Genomic DNA, 23,627 nt, shown 5'->3' on the forward strand with positions numbered 1-23,627 from the left:
TTTTAACGTTGGTTGTAAACGCGGCGCGTCCGCCGGTGAGACGGGGGTGGCACCCCTGTAACCTCTACCGCTGTATCTGTTCTTAAGCGCGAAACACATGTACGACGAAACCGTCCGATCCGACGTCCGACCGCGCAATACGACGGTCGGAGGCGAGGGTTTTCAACGCTCTCCGATGCTACGAAAACCCTCGCCTCCGACCGTCGTATTGCGCGGTCGGACGTCGGATCGGACAGTTTCGTCGTACATGTGTTTCGCGCTTTAAAGCCAAAATAGAAGTCACGTGCAGTTCTTCGAGTGACCGCTGCGGGAGAAATGGTGGCGTTGTGTTCGTCATTAGCTCGGTGCTCGGAGACAGATTGGGGCCGCTCTTTCAAAGCTGTCTCTATGGGAGTTTCCCAACTGCAGTGTTTTAGTAACGTTGCATCCGGGCGAGAGCAACAGAGCCATATATGGAGAGAGTTTGGCTAGTCTATGATCTCGCCGTAACGTCCCTCTCCCGAGTGAGCCAATCAGCCCGCGGCGCAGAGCGAGAGGTGTTTGCGCATGCGCCTGAACTCTCGGCTGCTCCGATACAATCTACTAAAATAGCTCCGACTTGAGCGGAGAGAGCCGCAATTTTCATTCATTCGTACGGCGGAATGCATGGGATCGACATCCGAATTTCAGTTATTTTCTTTTATTTGGCCGGCTGTGGCAAGAAAATGATATAATTCTATTCCTCGGTGGCTTAATAACGGATGAAGTTTCTCCACGTTTGAACGCAAACTTTGGGTCAGGCGAAAAAGAAATAAGCCCGTAGCAGACGACGCGTAGCCTCAACAGTGCTCCGGACCAACAGCGTTGCTTCAAAAACCTTCCACAGCCCAGTAAGGAAAGATGGCAGCATGCAGAGGACTTTCATTGGACATGTTCGCGCGCACTTGCCGGAGCGTCTTGTTTCGGTTTCGTTTCAATAATAGCGACAGGTGAACGTCGCACTGTCGCCTTCATCTGTGATCCCAAAAGTGCGCTCAGTCTCTATTTCAAAGAATAATCCTCGAAATAGTCAATAATGACTAAAACAAAAACATTTATGGTGCCATTTTAATTTCTCCTTCATATAAAGTTACTGGAGAACTGGTCTTGTTTTTTTCTTTCATTTTTATTTGTGTTTATTACCATGTTATTTGTTACTCTATACTATTACTTCGAAGTGTGTATTAATAGAGATAGCAAAACATGGCAAAACACATATTTCGTGGAATCTACTGATTTTTGTGCAAATCTACTGACTTTTTGGGGATCAATCTGCTGACTTTTTTTTTTCTCCGTCTGGCAACACGGCAACACTGACACGAACGTAGTCGCGCGGGATTTCGACGTTTCGAGTTTTGTTTCGCATATCTGCTGCGCTGTTGGATTTGTGCTACGGTATTTGTGCTGCGCCTCGCGATGTCCTACCACGATCGAACGAAGCTCCTTCTTCTCAAGAAGCTCATTCTTTTGCGGATGCTGAAAGAACGCAGGGAGAGAGACCGCTACACTGAGAGCGAGGATTCCACGTCGGTAAGAGCAGTATGCTTCGGTTGTCGTGAAACCGAGGCTGCTTGATAATAAAAGAGGACAGTGCCGTAAATGAAGCAACCAAAATAGTAGAGGTAGATTTTGTGCCCTTCTAGTGAAACGTTCGGTTAGGGGTTGTGGTCTCTGATAAGGCGAGAACGAACGGGCATTTCTTGCATATTGGCTTCTTCCAGCATGGAAGACACTTTCATCGAGAATGGCCGGGCGTCTCTGTACACGTCGCAAAGCGGCGTGTACAGGTCGGTTAACATTCTTGAAATGAGTAGCCAAACTGTCGCCGCGAAGCGGCGTGAACACGGGGGAGGTGGGTGAACGCGTATCCCAGTAATACACGTGTGACCAGGCACGCCAGGGGGCGGGCGGCGGGCTACGTGCCTGGTCACGTGATCAGGCACGTAGCCCCCCCCCCCCCCCCCCCCCGAAATCTTCCATTTTGCTGGGATTTCCTCTCCTCCCTCATCCTCATACAGCATTTTGTCATGGGCGGAAACAAAATCCTGGCTATGTGCCTGCGTGTGACAAAATGCCCCTACAGCGTGCAATTCGCGTAACCATTGTCAATGAAACGATCATGTCGACGGAACGTATCTGTGAAAAGTTGTATGAAATGATAGGGACCCTGGAAGTAACGCCATTCCCCTGCGGCTAGGCCTAAGGTCTCGAGAACACTCGCCACCTTTTCGGATCTGATGTCTGCACCTGGACTTCTTCAAACGCTTGGTAGAGACCTGATGCAAAGCTGAAATCTTCGAATTGTAGAAACCATTGTGGCCACCTGTCCGAATTTGCAAAGTCAATTTTGGACGGCGGAATCAGGCTCAGGAGTGAGACCATAGTGGAGGTAGTGGCGGCGGCGTCCGCTGTTTTCTTGAGCAACACGATGAGAAATGCAGCGATGGTGACGAAAAGCGTAGCAGCATAGGACAGGAAGCGGGGCCAGCATTGAGCATGGCAGCAGCTAGGAGGCTGTTAACCTGGGTGGCCCACTTCTGACATCACTGACATCCGTTTGGGCCTCCAAGTTGACCAGAGCCTTGACCTTGTATGGATCGGGGCTGATGCTGTTTGCGCCGACAGTGACCCCCAAGAACTCGACGGTGAATGGTGAAAAGACTCGTTTGGGCCCTGTTAGTTTCACTTTGGCGTTGCTTAGGCAACCCAACCCCATTGCAAGACGCTGGTTGGGCACCTTTCGGGTGCGTCCAAAGACCAGAACGTCACCGATCATGTGGACGACCCTGTCGAGACCCTCCAGGATCCTCCTCATTTGACGTTGGAAATACTCCGAAGCGGAGCGAACTCAAGAGGAAGGCGACAGAAGCAGTATCTGCTGAATGGGGTGATAAAGGTCATGAGTTCAAGCCCTCAGGCTTTCGCCCGAGGGCTTCAACTGGTGAAGACTGGCGGTGACGTCAAGCTCGGAAAAGATTCATGCTGAGCCCAGACTTCCCAGGATGGACCAATCATCGGGAGAGTGTCGTGCCATTGCCTATGCTTCACAATCTCTTACACCAGCAGAGATCTGTCAAAGTCAGACAAAAAAAGAGGCTCTGGCTGTCACGGCCATGGAGAGGTTCGACCAGTTCAACGGTGGCATCAGGTTCTCGACCCCTCGTAACTCTGCTGGGATCTGCGGAACTGGACAGTATACCTCCTCGCATTCAGCGCCTAAGGATGCAGCTTATGACTAACCGGTACAACATTCTCTACATAACAAGGAAGCTCCTGACAACAGCGAACACCCTTTCCTGGCTCCTGAGCAGGTGGCAGACAACAATCTCAACACTGTTGGGCTCTTCATTGGGGCACTGCTTAAGAACGTTGCAAGTCTTGCATCCTCTTGCCTGATCGCCTTCGCATGCACCAAGCAGGGGATGGAGTCTGTGTTGGTTACTCGGAGCTGGTCAACGTTCCAGTGCATCTTGGGGCTTTCTGGAAGGACTAAGGCAACATCACGGCCTTTGAGGCCTGTTGCTGAAGGACTGTCTCATCATGGTTCCCAAATCGCTTGAAAAGGAGATGCTCGAACTACTTCACGGGGGTCACCAAGTCGTGGGAAGATGCAAAGCAAGGGCTTGCAACTCAGTTTTGTGGCCAACCCTGAACAGCGAGTTGGAGCAACTGGTGGGGCCGTGCGAGCTTTGTGCACAAACCCGAAATCGGCGCTGCGAGCCACTTCTTGGGACTCCTATACCTGATCGCCCGTGGCAGCGCATCAGAGTAGACCTTTTCAAGCTGAAGAGACGCAACTATGTGGTCATGCTTAACTACTATTCCCGTTTCCCTTAAGTGGTCAGCCTCGTATCCACAACATCAAGCTCGGTCATCATGGCTCTGATGAGTTCCTTTGCCCGCTTTGGGATTCCGGAGTCTGTGGTCTCAGACAATGGTCCACAGTTTTCATCAACGGAATTCACATTTTTCACAACTTTGTATGTGTTTGCTCACCAGACAAGCAGCACAATGTACCAAGTGAATGGCAAGGCAGAGTGCATGGTTCAAACACTGAAGAAGCTGTTCATCAAGGCAGAGGACCCACATATGGCATTGCTGGTGTACCGGGACACACCCGTAGTGACCGGTTACAGCCCTTCAGAGCTGCTCATTGATCACCGTCTTCAGACCAGGCTGCCAGGGTTACAGGCATCACTGGTGCCAAAGTGGCTATCACCAGTACTCATCAAGAGCAGGGACTGCAAGGTGAGAAGACGTCAACGCAAGGACTTCAACATGTGTCACGCCGCCCAGTCACTGCACCCCCTGAAAGCGGGGGAAGACGTTTGGGTTCAGGATTTATCGCGTGCCGCCAGGCTGTAAAGTCTGGCACAGCGGCCACGCTCCTACATGGTCAAGACGCCAAGGATGTCATCCAGTGCAACCGTCGCCACTTGGCGCCGGTTGCACTGGTTGCACCATGATGACCGAGCTTGATGTTGTGGATACGAGGCTGACCACTTAAGGGAAACGGGAATAGTAGTTAAGCATGAAACGGAAATGAAACGGGAATAGTAGCTTGGCCGGCTGGGGTACTCCCAGCCGGCCAAGCTACTTTGTTTGCACCCGCCTGCAGCTTCAGACGGGCTAGTTCCTGTTGCTGAAAGACAGACTAATGGTTCAGACGGGCCAGAAAGACTGACTGGCGGTTCAGTGGATGCACCCATTGCTACACGACAGTCTCCCACCAGGTATACATGTCGCACATTCAGGGCGGCAGGTAAAGCTTCCTCAAAGACCGAACTTGTAAAAGCACGAGGTAAAGCCCCCTCGAACTGGAAGGGGAGATGTAGTGTGGCCACCAAGCAACAGATGGCACCATGTGTGCCGTGCTACAGTGCTACTGGAAACGGAGTTTCCTCCGGAAGTTGATAGATAATTAAAGTCACTTTTTGGTGAGCTGTCACCCAAGCTGGACGTGTTCTTTTCCCACTAGCGACCGTGCGGTCGTATTCGGGACCCAACTGCCACAACACCACCTGCCGTTCACATTTTGCCGTGGATGAGAATGGTATTCACTGGGTGCCATTGAGCACGGTGTTCACAGTGCATGCTCAGAACGATCTTCCCCTTATCTTCTGATAAGGGGTGGATTGTCATAAGCTTGCGCCGATCAGCAGTAGTCTCGTTTATGGTCACCAGTGGGCAGTCCACATGAGAGACTCCTCGGTTAACTACTGAGACCACAGTTCTACTTAGGCTTTAGGCAGTGCTGGGAAGTACTTTGAGGATATGCAGTGGCGTCGCTAAGGTCAGCGGCAGTGTGCCCCCTCCCCCCCCCCCCCCCACCCGTCCCCCCCCACTATAGTCTGTTGCAACTCGAGAAAGTAGGGTGAGGGAAAGGGAGGAAAAGGGAGGCTGAGTAGGAGGAAGCAGACGGAACGCTGGAAAGGAGAGGGGGAAACCTCCTCCACTCTTTAGCATTTTGTCTGCTTCCTCCTCCCCTGGCCTTCATTTCCCTCGCCCTACCGTCTTGAGTTGCAACAGACTATAGAGACGTCACTGAGTACATGGTACTTGATGTACAGGGAGTTCCCGAGAAAAGAGAACTGTGTTTTTCCGCCCGGGTAAACAAGCAATGCATCGCAGAATGCTCAAACTTCCTGAGAATGTGATGCTAGCGGTTTGTATACAATGCGAAAGTTTGAGAACAAGATGGTACCTAGATCATAAGATAATTGAGAAAAACAAACTTATTTTATGATCCCATGTCCACCTAAACCTAACTTCGTCAAAACAAGAAATGATATTGTGGGCACCTGTAGCTTCTATTTCATTGAAACAAACTTGTCAGCAAGAAAGAAAACAATATTCTCTTTCTTACTGACAAGCGGTTTTAACTGATTAAAATCCCACAATCATTCACAATATAATGTCTTGTTTTGACGATACTGGACTTGGGGTAAACGTCGGCTCATGAAGAAATTTTGTTTTTCCCAATTATTTTTTAATCGATGCAACGTCATCTTTCTCTAACTTCTGTGTTCTATCCCAACGGCTAGCTTCAAATTTTCACAAAGTTGTAGCTTTCTGCAATGCATAGTTAATTTATCCAGGCGGAAAAACACTGTTCTCTTTTCTCAGGAACTCCATGTACTACTTCAAGTAGGTTTGTAAAACTTGTACTTTACTTAATGTACAATCTCTGAGTACTACTTTTGAGTTGAAGTATAAGTGTTCACCAACTTCTCACAAAAGAATGGTGTATTGTCATTAGAAAACGTGAAATTGTCTTTCAAGATGTCATCCTGTAATTTCTGAGGGAAATAACAGTGGCTATAAGACTGATAAAATGCCTTATAAGTTCATTGTGTTCAATAGTTCCTCAGTGAGAGTAAAACAACAATCTGTGGTCGCTTGACTTTATCCAATATTTGCCGCAATTTCCTAAAATCGCTGATGCACCCCCGATTACCCTAAAACAATGCATACCAGATTAAAAAAAAAACGCTCTATAGGGGAATGAGAGGGTATCGTTAAAGATTGTGTTAAAAAGTACTTGTACTTTACTTTAAAAGTACATTGTATTTATAGTATTTTACTTGAAGTACATTGTGCCCAGTGTACTAAGTAAATAACCTCTCAACTACTTTGTACTTTATTTCAAGCACTTTTTTTATGTACTTTACCCAACACTGGCTTTAGGCCACAATACTACCAAAACCATGGTGCTCAGTGGTGTAAAAACAAAAGAGGGTAATCTTGCGCCCCCCCCCCCCCTTCCTTTTCCCTCCCCATCTCCCCAACACTTTTGATACCACTGATGGAACTATTACACCTTGGTACTGCTATGATTAATTAAAAGTATTATTGGGACCTTGACATGCCAAAAGGTAGGGTACTGTCAACACCATGGTACTGAGACCCTGATGGTATAAGAGCATGATAGTATTGAAACCACAATACAAGTAAGACTGGTACTACCGGGCGAACGGCAATAGTGAAATGTTGATATTGAGACCACCATATGGAAGTGTACATCTGGAGGCCTCTTCTATGTATGTTTCATACTGGCGGTGGTCTTGAGAGAAAAAGAAACAACTTTATTGGAACACCACATCAAGAAGCCGCAGGATAGACATTTAGCTACCGCGGCTTCCCAAAAAAGAAAAAATTGTGTTCCTGAAAAAAGAAGGAATGCATGCGAGGCGGCTTTTCTCAGTTCTGGAAGGGATGTACATGCACCGATGCTCACGCCAAGTCGAACGTCGGACGCTCGTTCGCTTTTTGTAGGGTCTTTGTGATTTCCTTCGCTATCTTATCCGCTCGGGAGACCACTTCGGCTTGGATGTGTGGGTCCAAGCTTCGGAAAAGCACGGTCCAAGGGGGATCCAGCGGGTCCTCTTCTCCTTCTCGAACGTGGGCGACAAAGTCCCGTAAAGTAGGTGAGGGAGAGTCGAAGGGACATTCCCAAAACAAGTGTTCGATGGTGGCCTTGGTCGGGCCAGTCCCCCCGTCGGCGGGGTCTGGTGGCGGGCAGCGGGCGCACCTCCCGTCGAAGACGGTGGGATAGATATGCCGCAGGAAGGCCAGGCAGGGGAGGGTATTTGTCTGCAGCTGTCTTTACCTCAGGGCCTGGAACTTGGTGAGACTTTTGTGGGGTGGTGGATACACTCTGCGCTCTAAGCGGTAGTGTTGTAAGATCTCTTGAAACACCGTCAGGCAGTCCTTGGACATCGAAAGGTGGTGGGACGCCGCCTCGTCGACGCTGCTAAGGGAACTTGGCAGCGTGCCGGCCGGCATTTGGAGGGAAGTTGCTCGAGTTGCCGTTGCGTGTGCCGTTTTGTTCCCCTCGTGAGTCGAGTGAGCGGGGACCCTCACCAGACGGTGTCTGGTGCGGTCGAAGTCGGGCTTGAAGGATCGAAGGATGCGTTTTGTTATCGCGCACACCCTGCCTCTGGCGAAGTTGTGGACTGCCGTCTTGGAGTCGCTGGTGATCGTCGTTGAGTGGGGGCCCGTGTGGACCACGGCCAGTGCAACGACCGCCTCTTCTGCCACTGCAGTGGCTTTGGTGGTCACGGAGGCCTGGGCGACCGTGGATCCGCCGCTGTTTACCACGGCGATCGCGAAACAGGCTTTACAAGAGGCGCCGCCCGGATACGGTGCAGCGTCCACGTGAAGGACGCCACAGTTGTTACGATGCTGCTTGTTGAGGGCTTCAACTCTCGCCTTTCTCCGCTCCTCGTGATGTTGAGGGTGCATAATCCGCGGTACTGGGCGGACTTCCAAAACTTTCCTAATCGTCTTCGGAACGTTGACCGGGGCCTCTTGCAAAGGTTCCGGCTCGATCCCCAGCCTGTCCAGAACGGCGCACCCTGTGGGCGTCTTGGAGATCATGATCTGAGAGCTCCGGTGTGCCTCGACGAGTTCGGACACCGTGTTGTCTATTCCAAGTTGCATGAGGCGGTCCGTAGACATGGAGTTTGAGGGCCAACTTGTACGCTTGCCTTATGATGGGATCGAGCTTTTTCTTGTCGGTTGTCGGGAGTCTCATTTAGTGTACCATGTAGAGGACGCAACTGACGACAAACGCGTGTACTATGCAACAAACGTCGCCGTCCTTGACCCCGCCCCGCTTGTTGGCGCTACGTCTAATGAGACGTGCCGTGCTCTTGGCTGTCTTGCCAATTCGAAAAATGGCGTCTGCTGTGGTGTCCAAGAACCAGATGGCGCCACATCCCCGCTGTCCGGCATGAGTTAGAAGAGCCCCAAAAGCGAGGGGGTGACGGACGGGGAGAATGCATGGCGGTGCGTCGGAGATCAGACGCGCGAGGCTTAGGGTACTACGCAAAATAAAGTTTTAAGTTCTGGTTCGTTACCTATTGTGGTAGTACTACCACAATAGGGAAACCCTTGGGTTTCCCTAGTGTGGTAGTACCGAAGCAGAACAACCCCCAAGCGGTGAGGATGTGCGTGGACATGAGAGAGCCCAACGTTGCGATAGAAAGAGAGAGGCTTGTCATGCCTACGGTCGAAGATGTCATTGGTATACTGAATGGAGCCAAGTACTTCACAAAACTTGACCTGAATAAGGGCTACCATCAGTTGGAGCTCGATGAACCATCAAGGCAGATAACCACGTTCTCAACACACAAAGGACTCAGAAGATACAAGAGACTTTCCTTCGGAGTAAACTCTGCTGCAGAAATCTTTCAAGACGTCATCCGACAAGTTCTTCCTGATGAAGAGGGCATAATCAACATCAGTGAGGACATTTTGGTGTCTGGGCGAACAGTAGAAGAACACGACAACAGACTTCGCCTGGTTCTAAAGGCCCTCCAGGATGCGGGACTGACCCTCAATGGAAAGAAGTGTGTGATCGGTGCAGGCACTCTCAAGTTCTTTGGACACATGTTTTCAGCATCGGGCATCACTGTGGACCCAGCCAAGGTAGAAGCAGTCACTCGGATGGCCCCGCCGAGCAATCCATCTGAGGTCCGAAGCGTATTGGGTATGGTAAACTACAGCAGCAGGTTCATTCCAAGATTTCCTGCTGGTCCTTGGCAGGCGTTGGCAGCAGATTTTGCAGGTCCCTTTCAAGGAGGAAAGTATCTCCTGGTCGTAGTGGATGGGTACTCACGGTTTCCTCTGGTGACGACGCTGCCATCTCTGAACACTGAAGAAGTAACGTCAAAAATGCAAGAAATGTTTTCCGTCCACGGCCTGTTGCTGAGCATCAAGCCTGACAATGGACCACCGTTCTTCAGTCAAGACTTTGCCGATTTCATGGCTGAAAACGGAATAAAACACCATAGGGTGACACTGCTGTGGCCACAGGCTAACGGGGAAGCGGAAAGGTTCATCAAAAACATCAAGAAGACTGTCAAGGCAGCGACAGTAGAGGGGAAAAAGTGGGAACCTGAACTGCAAGAGTACCTGTTGAACTACAGGGCGATGCCACAGGGGACGACAGGTCTCTCTCCAGCAGAACTACTCTACGGGCGGAAAATGAAAACGAAGCTCCCTGAAGTCACCGCCACAACGAATGATGGCCAAGTGAGAGAAAGAGATCAGCTCAAGAAGGCACAGATGAAGCTGTATGCCGACAGGAAACGCCACGCTGTGCCTCATAACCTTCAAAAGGGAGATCTCGTGCTACTGAAACGGCCCGTGACTCTAACACATGAGTCCCAATATGACCCAGACCCTTATGCGATTACTCGTGTGCAAGGGACAGCTATAACTGCACAAAGAGGTGGCAAGAGAACGATTCGAAACTCGTCATTCTTCAAGAAGATCGAGAAGACTTTTAAAGTTGCAACTGACGATGACTTTGACAATCTAATTAGAGACCACATGCCCACAGATCAAGACGATCGACACGCTGACACGAACGTTCCTGACGACTCCATTGTTCCGCTTGAAGCAACCTCTCAAGCTCCAGAGAGACGGCTGCCGGTCCGATCAACAAGGAACACGAGACCACTGCAGTTAAAGGATTACGCAGTGGACTTTCGCTGAGAAGGTTTTTTTTTTAAAAAGCAAGAGAGGAAATGTGGTGTCCAAGAACCAGATGGCGCCACATCCCCGCTGTCCGGCATGAGTTAGAAGAGCCCCAAAGGCGAGGGGGTGACTGACAAGGAGAATGCATGGCGGTATGTCGGAGATCAGATGCGAGAGGCTTACTACGCAAAATAAAGTTTTAAGTTTTGGTTTGTTACCTGGTTGTCTCCCTCGGCAACACACAAACGACACTACATCTGCGTTTGACAGATATTTTCTGAGGTGCTTGCCGAGAACTCTGACCGAGTCGCTTTCAGAGATGCGATTGCCGTTGACCAGAACTTAAACTTTGTCCTAGAAAATGCGCTCGTGGTAGCCCCTCTTCACAAGGAGTTCCGACTTGGCATGGGAGCACTTGAGGCCGACGGCTCTGGCATAGTCTACTACGACATCAGCGGCTGTCTGGAGCGCGCTTTGCACTTGTAGTACGTGGCCCTCAGTCCAAAGAGTAACGTCATCTGCGTAAAGTGAATGATGTAGGCCGAGGATAACGGTCAGCTTTTCTGGCAGGTCCATCATTCAGGGGTGGAACGGCTGCGCCATTTGCGCCATTTTGCGCCAGACGCATTTGTCTGCGCCATCCTGCGCCATGTTTCGGAAACTGCGCCACAGTCAATACCTCGCGCCATTATGCACCAAATTGGAAAACGTGCGCCAAAAAAATTGTATTTTGTCTTGGTTTCGGTTTCTATCGACTCGATTGGCAACAATGATCGCGTTTAGCTTGGTCGGCCTTGCAATCCTTTTTTTCTCTTTATTCTCCCTGTGTATCCCGAGTAGGAAGTGTGCGAAAAAAACTCAGGGTTCGGATTCCAAGCGCTACACCATCTGCCTCTGGATTGTTATTCTTCAACCATAAGCGGTTAAACAAGTCGGTCGAGGTAAGGTCGAGTCGTTAAGCGTCAGATTGCCTGAGGCTCCGAAGCCCGGGATCCGGACGTCAGTCAGTTGAAAACAAAGGAGCAAAAGATTCCTTTGAGCACTTCATCATTAGAAGTTGGAACCGCATTCCTGCAAGATAAATCGTGATTTGATAGATCTGAAACGCAGTCCGATCCGAAACCTTGCCGGCCAGCAGCTCTCAGGCGAGCGGTAGATCTGCTCGGCATACGTTAACTTTGCTCCTGCTTATCGCTTCGAATACGATAACTCCGTTAATCGTAGTCTGCTGCTTCGATATTGAGTTGCACAATAGGATAAACTCGAATTTTGTTGCGATATTGAGTTGCGCAATATGAGAAACTCGAAATTTGTTTCCCTGTTCTTCCGCGCAACTGCACGTTCGTTGCTTACGCACGTCACGTGGTTCGCACATAAAATCACTCTGTCGAGGACGTGTGGACTGTGCGATAAGCGGTGCTGGTTTGCATTTTGAGCAGCTGAAAGCCACTCAGAAAATATCAAGGCTCACAAAGTTCCAAGTTTTCGCATCTGTTACACTGTTATCCCATCTGCCTAGGTCCCTAACCACTCATGTTTATCTGGGCTGCTAAGCACAACTGAAATTGCTCCCGTGCTTGTCTAAGACACAAGCTGGAGTGCAATGAAAACTGATCTGAGCTGCTCCTAGCCTGCTCCAGAGTGTAGTTTTAGCTGCTCCCAACCTGCTCCAAAACAGCTGTTTTAGCTGCTCCCGTGGCTGCTCCCAAGCACATTTCATGAGTTCCACCCCTGATCATTGCGAAGTTAAACAAGAGGGGCGAGAGTACTGCCCCTTGGGGATTACCTCGTCCCACGCAGGCTCGAAAGGTTGGCGAGACGTCCTCTCCTAGGCGAATCTCTGCGGTGCGTCCCGTGAGAAAGGACTTCACGTACGCAAAGGTGCGGAGCCTGGGGTGCAGGCGAGAAATTTGATTGAGAATGGCTTCGTGCTTCACGTTGTCAAACGCTTTCTGGAGGTCGAGGGCCAACAAAGCTTGCATTCCTCTCTTCTTCTCGACGATGTACTGTGAGAGTTGCAGGAACACGTCCTGGGTAGAGAGGTGCTCTCGGAAACTGAACGAGGTGTGCGGTAGAAGGTCACAGTCTTCCACGTAGGCTTGAAGTCTGTTGAGAATGACGTGCTCGAGCAACTTGCCCAGGCGAGACGTAAGAGAAATCCGCCTGAGATTGGGGACCAAAAGCTCTTTTCCGGGCTTCGGAATGAAAGCGACGACGGCGTGCTTTTACGTAGGGGGCACCGATTCTGTTCGCCACACCTCGTTGAAGAGGGCCGTTAGGACCGTCAACGAACGGTCGTCCAAGTTCTGGAGCATTTTGTTCGTAGTCCTGTCGAAGCCCGGCGCCGATTTTGCGCGCAGTTGTTCCATCGCGCTCCGAACCTCGGCCTCGATTATGTCTTCGTCGAGCTCGGGGTTTGGTGACCCGGTGTACGAGAGGAAGGCCTCTTCGTGCTCTGTGGAAACAGGAAAGTAGGTGTTACGGAGTTCCTCCGTGAGGTCCGCCGTACTGCCCCTGTGTGTGTGAAGGACCTTGGAGAGGAGTTGAGCAGAAAGCGAAATGGTGCAGCCACCATGGTGCCAGTTCCCCCCCCCTACCCACCCCCACTTTGGCTTTTCAATATTGCTTGTGAAACAGGTTATACTTTGAAAAAGTTTTGCAAGGTCATCCTAAGCGTAACCGAGCAACAGATTGTACCCAAGCTTGAGAACCACCTTAGAGATAACGGAACAGAATATTTTGGACCCGGGGGACTCTTGGGGGCATCTTGTTGAATCCTCAGTTCCCGGGATCGTTTTACGAAAGTCCCCACTCTAACCGACCAAATGCCTCCCATCTCTTTCATGGAGGACGAGGGTTCCAGCGAAGAAGTTAACAACGCAGCCTCAAGCGATACCAACAGGCACTCGAGCAAGGTGGAAGCCCTACGCAAAGGATACGAAGAGCAGATCGCCTCTATGAAAGCAAACATGGAGGCAGCGCAACATGTGAGTCGTACCAGTGGCATAGCCAGGGGGGAAGCTTATGAGGCATCAGCCCCCCCCCCCCCCACCCCCCCCCCCCCCAAAAAAAAAAAAATTCATGAATACGCCATTGAGTGGTTGAACGTAGACCCATTTGACAAAAATGTGTCTGGTTGGGTAAAGCTGTATAATTAAAAGAAATGAACTCCAACAAAAGCCCTCAAAAAGTACAGTCCGTCGTTTCGAAACACATTCCGATTGGTAGATTGATAAAGCTTAGTGGAACATATCTTCATTGATTGACGTTTTAGCAGATGTGCTAGTTTTTTCGCCGGAATTTCACATGAACGATATTGACCGGCTGCATGAACCAGGAGCATAAAGGGAGAGTGGGAGAAACACTTTATCTCAACTGAAGTGTTTTGCTATAATTTATTTTTCAGTCATTTGTGTTTTTTTTCTTAATCACCATAGTAAAGGGGACCTACTCTGACTTGAGCCTTATTTCTACAAAGAAAGATCCGTGTCCATTTCATACTTTTCTGATAATTTCTGCGTAATATTAAAGAAAGCTAAGTAATGTGCTCCTGTTTGAAAAATGAGCCCTCAATCATGATCAAAGATTGATGAATTTTGCGACGCAATCATCATTTAATCTTCAAGTGATGTGCAAATTTCTGTTGGTATCTGCTCCAAAAGGGGCAATGGCTGCTCCAGTCCGACATTTTGCCTGCTGCAAAACCTGTTACGAGAAGTCAAATGCAGCATCCATTACTGCTTGCCGCATTTCAGAAGCTGAACGAGAAGGATCAAGAATTGTCCAGGCTACGAAGCCGTTGTGGTGTGCTGACATGGCTGCTGGAGCAGAACAGAGGTGATGTCTCGTTGCAAACTTTGCGGTGTCCAATTCTTGCGAGGACTAGAAGCGACCGGAGCAATACATTTTTCTATAGTAGTTGTGCGCTCGAAAAGTGTGGGCAGAGGGAACTTGGGAAGACTCGCACAGAAAGCAGACTTGTTCGCAGCCTGAGACACCCACAAATGTGGCAGACAGGTTTAATTTTTTATGACACATGACACAACGTAGATGGGGCAGCAAGAAACGAGTCATTACACCAAATTTAAAATTTTGACTTCATTGCACACAAGAAAAGTTTGAGAAGGTGGAACAAACTGCCTAAGAATGCAGGCAATACCTGTTTCTTCTTTGTATATTAAAATCTTTGCATTTGTTCAAGCTTCTAATCTGCTTGTTGCCATCTCTTCATCTCTGCTCTTAGAACACATTTCTTATTTTTATCATGTTGTTTGTCAAGCCACGAGGCCAATTTACCACCTAGATTTGTGTTTACTATAGTATTTACTTTCCTGGTTTATGTTACAAATGTCTCCCTCAAACAGGCAGATATGGTATCTCTTAACTTCCCTCGTTCTCTTCTTAATAAACAGGCATTAAACTTAGCTTTTCATAATACGTATTTGTTAATACTCTGGCGTTTTCTTCCTGATCCCCCATTTGTCTGAAAATTTCCTAAACACACATCGCTGATAAGCATCCCAAAAAAGAACGCAAAATAAGAGTGCAGCTCTTGAGGAAGAGGGGGGGAGACTATGCCCTCCTCTTCTTCCTCCCGTCCTGCCCCTCTGCTTCCTGTCCTTTCCTCCTCCTCTCTTCCTCCTCTCTTCCTCCTCCTCCTCCGCATGTGACATCAATATTCCCGCTAAATCTTGCAGAGGAACTGAATTTGTTCATAGGTGACGTGACACAAAGTCCTCTGACGTCATTTTCCCAGTGGGTAAGCTGAATTCATTGTGAGGTCACGTGACGTCAGTTTTCCGGCTAAATTTAGCGCAGTTACGCCAACGCCACGAAACCTGGGAACGGGTGCCTAAGAACTCCGCTTTAATATTAAGGCAAAAGAATTTTTGTTTTGCAAAGTTATTGAATTTACGATTTTGGTTCTTATTATGTTTTTCAAACTGAAACTCTCTACTGGCAACAACGAAAAAGTGATGCCAGCGGCAGGCAGGGGTTCACTAATTTGTACCGTAGACTTTGTTCCCGACTGATTAGTACAAGCACTTTCATGGTGTCAAATGGATGCCTTGGAAGCTCGCTCCGGCACCCACGCAGCAGCACAAAACGAATGCTCGGCATAATCCTTTTTTCTTACCTGCTCGACTGGTGAGCCTGACTGTCGCTGACGTCACGGCACTGGAAAGCGTAGGTATATTTGAATGTTGGTTTGGGCATAATTTTTATGTGCTGATTTCCCAATAACTACCTATTCAGAATTTTGTGATACTAAATAGCACACTTGAAAGGGTAAAGGCTGAAGATTCAGAAAATATAGTTGGGGCAGCTCAAAAAAGAATTGCCAAAATTTTTAAGGTAAAAAATTTTTTTGAAGTTTTTTTTTTTTTCTTTTTTTTGTTTTGTGCATGGCTATGTTTTAGGAAAATGTTTCACTAAAAATGTTTCACTAAAGTACAGAGAAGGGGAGACACAGTTTTACGCTAGATCATAAAGACAGATGTTTTATAAATGAATTTCGGAAAAAAAAAATATAATGCCAGGCTTGACTCGTAAATATTTCTGAGGTTTTGCTGTCCCTGAGCACGAACTCATTTCCAAGAAATTGTTGTCAATTCGCCAAAGCAACGTCGCAATTTCCGCGTCTGTCTAAGCTTTGCGACACTTCGAAGCATCGATGATTCGGAACGGGATCAAAGAAACATGTTTCCCGACAAAGCCGTCAAATTATTTCGCCAGAGAGCAAACTCAAATGAACCTAAACATGTTTGGTGTTGCGTTCGATAGATGGCGGTACCGACGTAACCGGTCGAAGTATTGGCATGCGTTCCACGGCACGCTCCCTCCTCCGTCGAAAGGAAGTGTCGCGCTCCTTTAGATGCACTCCCCATTTCAAGGTCAAAATAGAGGTGTGTCTAAAGACACATTCCCCAGTTAAGGGGTTAATGTAAAAAAATAGCCTCCTTGCATTTGCAAGCGTCTCCCCGCTCAACGCCGCAACAAGGTTCACTCCCGCCGTGCAGCGAAAATCGCCCAAGCAGTCTGTTGCAGGTTCAGAATAGCAGAACGACTTACTCCCACAAAGCCTTCCACTCTTTCCATTCTAGCAGAGCAAACGCTGGAGAGGAGGAAGCTGCCAATCAGGGCAAGCAGAAAGCTTCTTTGGAGGGGCTGGTCCCATTTATTTTAATTTTACGTGGGACAGATTACAGTAAGATTCTAGAATGGTACACTGTGCAGGCATTGGAGGGACAGCCGATTCTCTGGATCGGGAGGGCAGCAACCCATCCACCGAATTCGTCTCGCAGATGCAGTGAGTGAATGTGCTTCTCCGAGGCTGAATTTTTGTTGGAGCGATTGAAACGTGAAACTAAGAACAGCGTCGGCGTTTTTTTCGCACCCAGGCTCGACAACCCGTGCTCCCTGGCCGACGATCCGGACAAGGCGAGCATGATGTGAGTTTTGTCATTCGTGGCTGTTAACGTTCAATCTGGGCCCGGTGTACCCCGAAATGTCTGGTCTCGTCTTTTGTTAATTACAGCATTCTTTGCGGAGGAATAAACTTGTGGGGAAATGTTTTCTTGATCACAGTGCTGTTGTTTGAACTTGAGCTTTCGGGTCCACATGCGCATGTTTGTTGTGAGCGTATGTCTGTAGAGGCTCGGTTCTTTTGCTGGGAAGAAAGGAGCTACATGTTCTTTCTTGCCTGCTCCATTTGCAGGGAACCTACAGTTTGGCCACCACAGCAGGCACCCTCTGCCTTAGAGCTCCAAAACGTAAGGGTCCTTGTTTGTTTTTAAACAACTTCTGACCACCTTCTTAGCGGAGATTCTGTCATTCTGTCTTGTTTCCGACAATAAAAGTTTGGATGGTTTGAACCGTCCGCACATTAACATGATGACAGCACAGAGAAGCTGTTTATTTTCTGTTTCTCTCTTTCATGGCATGCAGCAACTCACGTCCAAGGAGCAGGAGGTTTCTCGGCTGCAACGGATGATAGTGAGTGTCGTGTCGATTGTGCAGCCTTGTTTGAAGCCGACAAAGGAGCCTGGCATGTTCGCTAGGCACCTTGCTGCATTGTGCACCCTAAGGTCACCCTTGCTGTTGATTTTGTCCTGGTTCTGTCTCTTCCTATTCTCCGTTGCGGCTCAACTCGGCGAAGAGCAAATGCTACGGCCCCCTCTGGCCAATCAAGGCGAAGCGAAGCATGCGACAACTCTGCAGGAGGAGTGCACACCAATGATAGATTGTCATGTGTCTCGTATTGGCACTTCGATTCGCTCGCTGGAGCTGTAGCTTTAGCCGATTGCCAAGCTTCGGTGAAACGGAATATATCTGGTACCTGTTGTCATCTTTTTTATTTGCATGGTTTTCTCATTCTTGAGAAAAATTGCTGCTGAAGAGCAAGCAGAAAGATGTCAGCAATACAAGAGCCAAAAAATGGCCACTTTGGGACTCTGAAACATTGCACAGTGAATCCAATGTCATCCCAACAAAACTGTTTTCTTTTTTTCTTTTTTTTAGGGGGGGGGGGGGGGTACTTTGTGGCTTTAGCTGGAGTCTACTAAACTTGTTTCCAGGGAGGTTTGCTATAGATGAGACGTTTGGCCAATGCAGTGCCACTGCTAGCCAGAGATCTTTAATTGTGCACCACACAGTGGTGATATACGATCGCACGCCGGTACGATGCTCATCCAGATTCAAACAGGCAGGGGTGAGGATTGAAATCAGGATCCCTGAGGTCTGCTGCTACACAGGATACTTCAAACCAGTGGTGCCGGAACAGAAAAGGGGTTTGGTGATGCCCCTCCCCCTTCCTTCCCAAACATTACAAAATTTTAATGGGAAGAATACAGGGAAGGCGAAGGGAGACTTTGCTCCCCCCCCGCACCACCGTTGCCCCCCCTTCCCCCTCTCCGAAATAGTTCCGACACCTCTGGTTCAAATTACTGCTTTGTAGTACATGTCTTGGCCTCGGAGCAGCCCGTGCCGTTCACTAACGACAGTTCTCTCGTGTCTGTCGCAGCTGGCCATGTCGGATCTGTTTAGCACCCATCCTCCTACCAGACTGCCGATAGACAAGGTGTCCGTTCTATCGTGAGCATCTTTCATTTTAACCCTTTGGCGGTTGAGTTTTTATTTTCCCAAAAAATGCTTCTCAGTGGTTTGGGCTTTGTTTCCAAAGGAATAGTATAAAGAAAGCGTCAGTGCACAAGTTTTTTTTAAGTACCTAAAAACAGTGCGCACAGTGCTTGCAAGCTGTTCAGGTGTAGAAGCAATCAAAAGAAAATATTGAAGGCGGAAAGGTATCACCTTTTTTTTGTTCACTTTCATTTCGGCATGTCCGCTTTCGCAACATTCCGGCGTTCTCGGATTCTGAACCGAGGGTACTTTCAAAGCTTCTCCATCAAATGGTAAGCTCTCATTATTCAAATTTAATTTCCAAAAGCGGTAAAGGTCTGACTCGGAAGAGGCGGCATTCAAACTGCCACTAGCGCCAGAGCAGCTGACATGCGAAGCGACCATTTCGCGCGCGTCATGTGCGTCTAATTTTAAAACTATAAATAGCCCTAGAAAAGCGAAACACCGTGCTAAGACAGCATATATAGTTTGCCGAAGACAAAAGCGAATAGTAACCCCTTTCACGGTGCGCACGGTTTTGCAGTGAAGGCGGACACTTTCAAATGTGTAATCGCCGCTGTGTCACTGGTTATGGTGCTTGTTTGTACCTGTCTTCAGTGTATATTGTTGGGTTGCAGCCATGTGAGGGAGCGAGAAGAATTTGTCCTGTGCTGCGTAGTGCTGTAACACACAAAGTAAAGCCAGATTGGCAACATTTTGCTGTCACCGGACCCGAGCGATCTGACGCGTAAACTCTAACTTCCAAGCAGAGCTGACCAACTCTGCTTCAGCCACTTCACATCGGAATGCTCTCTTTGTTTACAACTCCTGCGTCCATGCATTTTGGATGGAGGCAAATTCATGGTTCGCTGCGGGGTGCACAGACCGCGACAAATGTGACACAATGTGCCGGCCCATGGAACTATTCTCGCAGGAGTAAGCGCATCTGGATGGCAACTCAATCGTTTCTCTAGATTTTCACGTTTCCCCCTTTATCACGAATCATGAATGATAGGATGATGACTCGGTTCATTGGATACAACTTCTCTTCATCTTTGAGGAACAAAAAATAGAACCCACTTTTGTTTCCCTTTTGACAACATTATGAAACCCACCACCCTATCCATTACCCTTGTGACGAACAAGGTGGCCCCAATTGAAGGTAACTTTGTACAAAAAGCTTGTTCACTCAAAACTTGAGTATGCATCATCTATCTGGGGTCCTAGTCATTTAGACTTAATTAGCAGTCTAGAAGCTGTGCAAAATTGTTCTGCTCCTTTCATCCTCGGTAACTATCATTGCAAGGAATCTTTCAGACTAATCTATCACTGAGTCACCGTTTTTTACACAACCTTTCTATGTTACATCTCGTCTCGATCATCCTTATAAAGTAGGCATACGAATGTGCAATACTAAAATATTCCACCTGTCAATCATTCCCAAAAACCTCCCCTCTGTCCCACTCCCCTCTGTAATGCCATTGACACTGAGGCTGTTGAAATTATTTTATTTATTGAAAGGAGTGGGAATGATTTTTAACCCATCACCGAGGGGTGTGCCTTTTCCAGGTGCGAGGCCAGAGATGTGGTCTTGCTCAGCTTTCATCCGGGTCGCCAGAGCTATATGGTCTTCCATCTTGGATATGTGCTGCACTTCCCGCATTCAGAGTGCCTCGAGACATTGGGCCTCCAAACGGGTAAGAAGGATCAAGAAGGCCACGCTGAGAATTCCAGATTGTACCTGGAGTTACAGAAAATAGAAAGGGGGGAGAGGGTGTTGACGTGCGCTAGGATCGCCTTAAATAGATAACATGCCACTTTTAGCGAGAACGCGACTTCGGCGCTTTTTTGCATTTTACTTTGAGAGGGCACTGGCAGGCATCAAAATTTTTCCACTTGGGTTAGTAACTTAACTGATCACTTTCCACCACTACAGTAGTATTTATAACAGTCCTTCAATTCTGGGAGAAGAATAGGGAAACCCGGCTACGGTTCGTTTGCGCTAACAGTGTCGTGGAGTGCACCAAGCAGTTGTCGGGGAACAGCAATCCTGCTGTCCTTTCACCCTTGCCGCCCTTCCAGGTACCAAAGGACGAACTCCAATGGATGGCACGTCATCCGAGCCGAGTCTGGGGCTGTTTATAGTTTTGAAATTAGGCGCACGTGATGCGCGCAAAATGGTTGCTTCGCATGTCGGCTACTCTGGCGTTAGTGGCAATTCGAATGCCGCCTCTTCCGATTCAGACCTTTACCGCTTTTCAAAATTAAATTTGAATAATGAGAGCTTACCATTTGATGGAGAAGCTCTGTAAAGTACCCTCATGTTCATGCGACGTAAGGTAGTCGAGTGGTATTCCTTAAGCACAACACTATGTTCCGTTTGCCTCTCATTCGCGGCTTGATCATCTTTCGGACTGAATGTTTCCTTGTCTGTTTTGACGCAGCCCCTGGAGCCGTCCGCAAGAACTGGGTGCTGGCTGAAGTGCTAGAGAAAACATACTGCAAGGCATGCGAGGTGAGGCTTGTTACAGTTGAATCTCGATTTAACGAAGTCACCGGGACCTACTAATTATTTCATTAAATCGGGAACTTCGTAAAATTGAAAAAGTCATTTTGCAGGCATAGGCTGCGCGGAGAATCCGAATTCGTCTCCTTAAATCGGGAAATCCGTAAAATCGGGTTTCGTTACATCGAGGTTCAACTCTATCGCATGTAGGACAAAACTTGAAAGGCCCCGGAAAAGAAAAAAAAAAAGCATTTTTTTAAAACAGTTTGGTCGGGACACGTATATCAAGAAATAAATTTTATGCAAAATAAAAAAAAATAAAAAATTTTAGATCAATATTGACTGCGAGAGATTTTTCTGAAATTCTGCGCACAAAGTCCATGACTGCACGGAATGTTCATTCACTCAACAAGATGATCATTCGGTCTTTCCACCTCAATGTGAAGGCGAAGCCGATCCACTTCTCCTCCCCACACCCGAAATGCCGAGAGAGAAAACAAGGGGAAAGGAGGTGACTACAAACTAAATCACGTCTCGCGCCGTCAATATTGCCCTAAAAAAATTTTTTTTTTGGCATAAAATTAATTTTTTTACGCACGTGTCCCAACCAGATTGTTAAAAAAAAAAAATCTTTTTCTTTTTAGGGGTTCTTTAAAGAAGCACTGAACGTAGAAAAAAACTTTTTTTTTTTCCTACCTGGTTAGGCATGTGTCGAAAAAGCACATTTTTTGGCCAATATTTATGCTACAATACGGATTTTTCGATTTTACGGGCGAAACGGAAACTGTACGTTTGTGGCATGATGATAGCATTTGTACCCAACTAGTGTACACTCTGAGGCTTAGCGAACTCGTAGCTCACACAAGTTGGGTACAAATGCTATCATCATCATCTCACAGGGGTACAGTTTCGGTTTCACACGCAAATTGGAAAATTAGCATTTGCCTGTCTTAATTACAGGCAAATTCTAAGGACAGGCAGGATTTGCCTGTCCTAAAAAAAAAAGAAAGATTTTTTCGTAGGTTCAATGTTGGCCGTTTTAGCGATATTGACCCTAGTGAGACTCGAGAATACTTGATGAAAAACCACTAAGCAAGAAACGTCTTTATTGCGGTATAATTCCAAGGATAAAAGCAGACCCTTTCTTTAAATCTCTCCTTCGCAAAACTTGATCACGGGGGCTGCGGGGACAATGTGCCAACAATGCGATCCCTGGGAGTGCGTCATCAAGCTTTGCAATCCCCGCTGTGACAATATTTAAATGCTGCTCGTACAGTGGATCCAAAGACTGCGTAGGCATTCGATTTTGGCTCGTGACAATCATTGCCTCGACATGCATTCGGGTAGTGGCTCCTGCCTAATCGCTGGGATGACAAGAATAGCTGAACCTTAATAATGTGTGCAACTCGGTGCACGCCCTGTGCTCTGCTAACCCCGATGTATGGCTATGTAACAAACATTAGCAGTGTATAATCGGCTTCAGATCATGTGGCCGTTTTTTTCTGGCTGCGAGTTAGGGGGTAAACGGTGCTAGTTTTTCTCCGATTTTTTTCTGCGACCGTCAATGGGTAGAGGTAAACAAGAAATGTGTTTTATAGGTTTTGATGTCAAGGAATATTTCTAAGCTGTATTTATTGAAAGTAGAAAAATTGTTGCATCGCCCCTTAGCATCAGTGTTATTAAGGTGGATATCAGGTGATCGGGTTTGTGTCATGCACTTGTCACTGGGTAAATTCAACATTGGCAAACTGGAAGAAATGCGATACAGCATGCCAGCCATGAATGCATTCCTACAAGGGTTGAGAGTTTGTTGGTTCGACTCATGCCAAGGGACAAATTGATTTTCGTTAAGAAACCTGGCCATGTCTTCAGGTTGCTGGTTTTGTGGTTTTGTGACGTCCTAGACCTAGAAACCAGCCCTAAAACACAATCTGCATTAATATGGCGCTAACGGTCGGGAGTGCGATTGCAACTGGCACTTTGCAACTGCCACTAAAGACCGAACGTTGTACAGCAATCGCAGAAGCAGTACCGGATACGTGCTGGCACATGGTTCTACAGCGTCAGATGCAAGCTTTGGGACAAGGAAGCTGCCAAGAGGAGGGACTGTCAACCACAGCCTTCGCTGCGCGATCTCATTGACGGTGCGTCGCCGCCCTCCGAAGATTCTTGGACAGCGGGAAGTTCCAGCGCATCCAGTAAGCCGCTGACACCTTAGGGTGCACCCCCATCGCCGTTTCCCATGGCCCAAAGACACCTCATGAGGTCTGCCAACGCTGCCGACAGACCCTTTCTGCGAGCGCTGCTTGAGGAATACCTCCTCAGCCCAGTGACAGTGTGGCCAGATGTGATACTCTTTTCTTGTAACGCCTGTTTTCTCCCGGCGGTGCTCGTGTGTGCCTGCAGTTAACACAGCCACGAGAGTTTGTGACGATGGGCTCTTTGTAAATTATGTTTATTGAAGAGAGAGTGCTGCTATAGATCCCTTAAACTTAAGGAA

The 23,627-nt window shown here is 48.0% G+C and overlaps 1 protein-coding gene across 1 annotated transcript; it reads left to right on the plus strand.

The window, feature by feature from the left end:
- The first annotated feature begins 1,344 nt into the window (after positions 1-1,344).
- On the plus strand, positions 1,345-23,329 carry LOC115321702 (RB1-inducible coiled-coil protein 1). Its single transcript, XM_040218684.3, is given in 12 exon segments — positions 1,345-1,548; positions 13,353-13,490; positions 14,259-14,340; positions 16,741-16,813; positions 16,905-16,955; positions 17,222-17,276; positions 17,452-17,499; positions 18,527-18,597; positions 20,191-20,318; positions 21,066-21,136; positions 23,142-23,229; positions 23,232-23,329. Coding segments are annotated over 12 exon segments (1,017 nt in total). The 5' UTR covers positions 1,345-1,434.
- Positions 23,330-23,627: the final 298 nt, after the last annotated feature.

Source organism: Ixodes scapularis, unplaced genomic scaffold (assembly GCF_016920785.2).
Source record: "Ixodes scapularis isolate PalLabHiFi unplaced genomic scaffold, ASM1692078v2 PGA_scaffold8__174_contigs__length_109621045, whole genome shotgun sequence".
NCBI classification, from domain to species: domain Eukaryota; kingdom Metazoa; phylum Arthropoda; class Arachnida; order Ixodida; family Ixodidae; genus Ixodes; species Ixodes scapularis.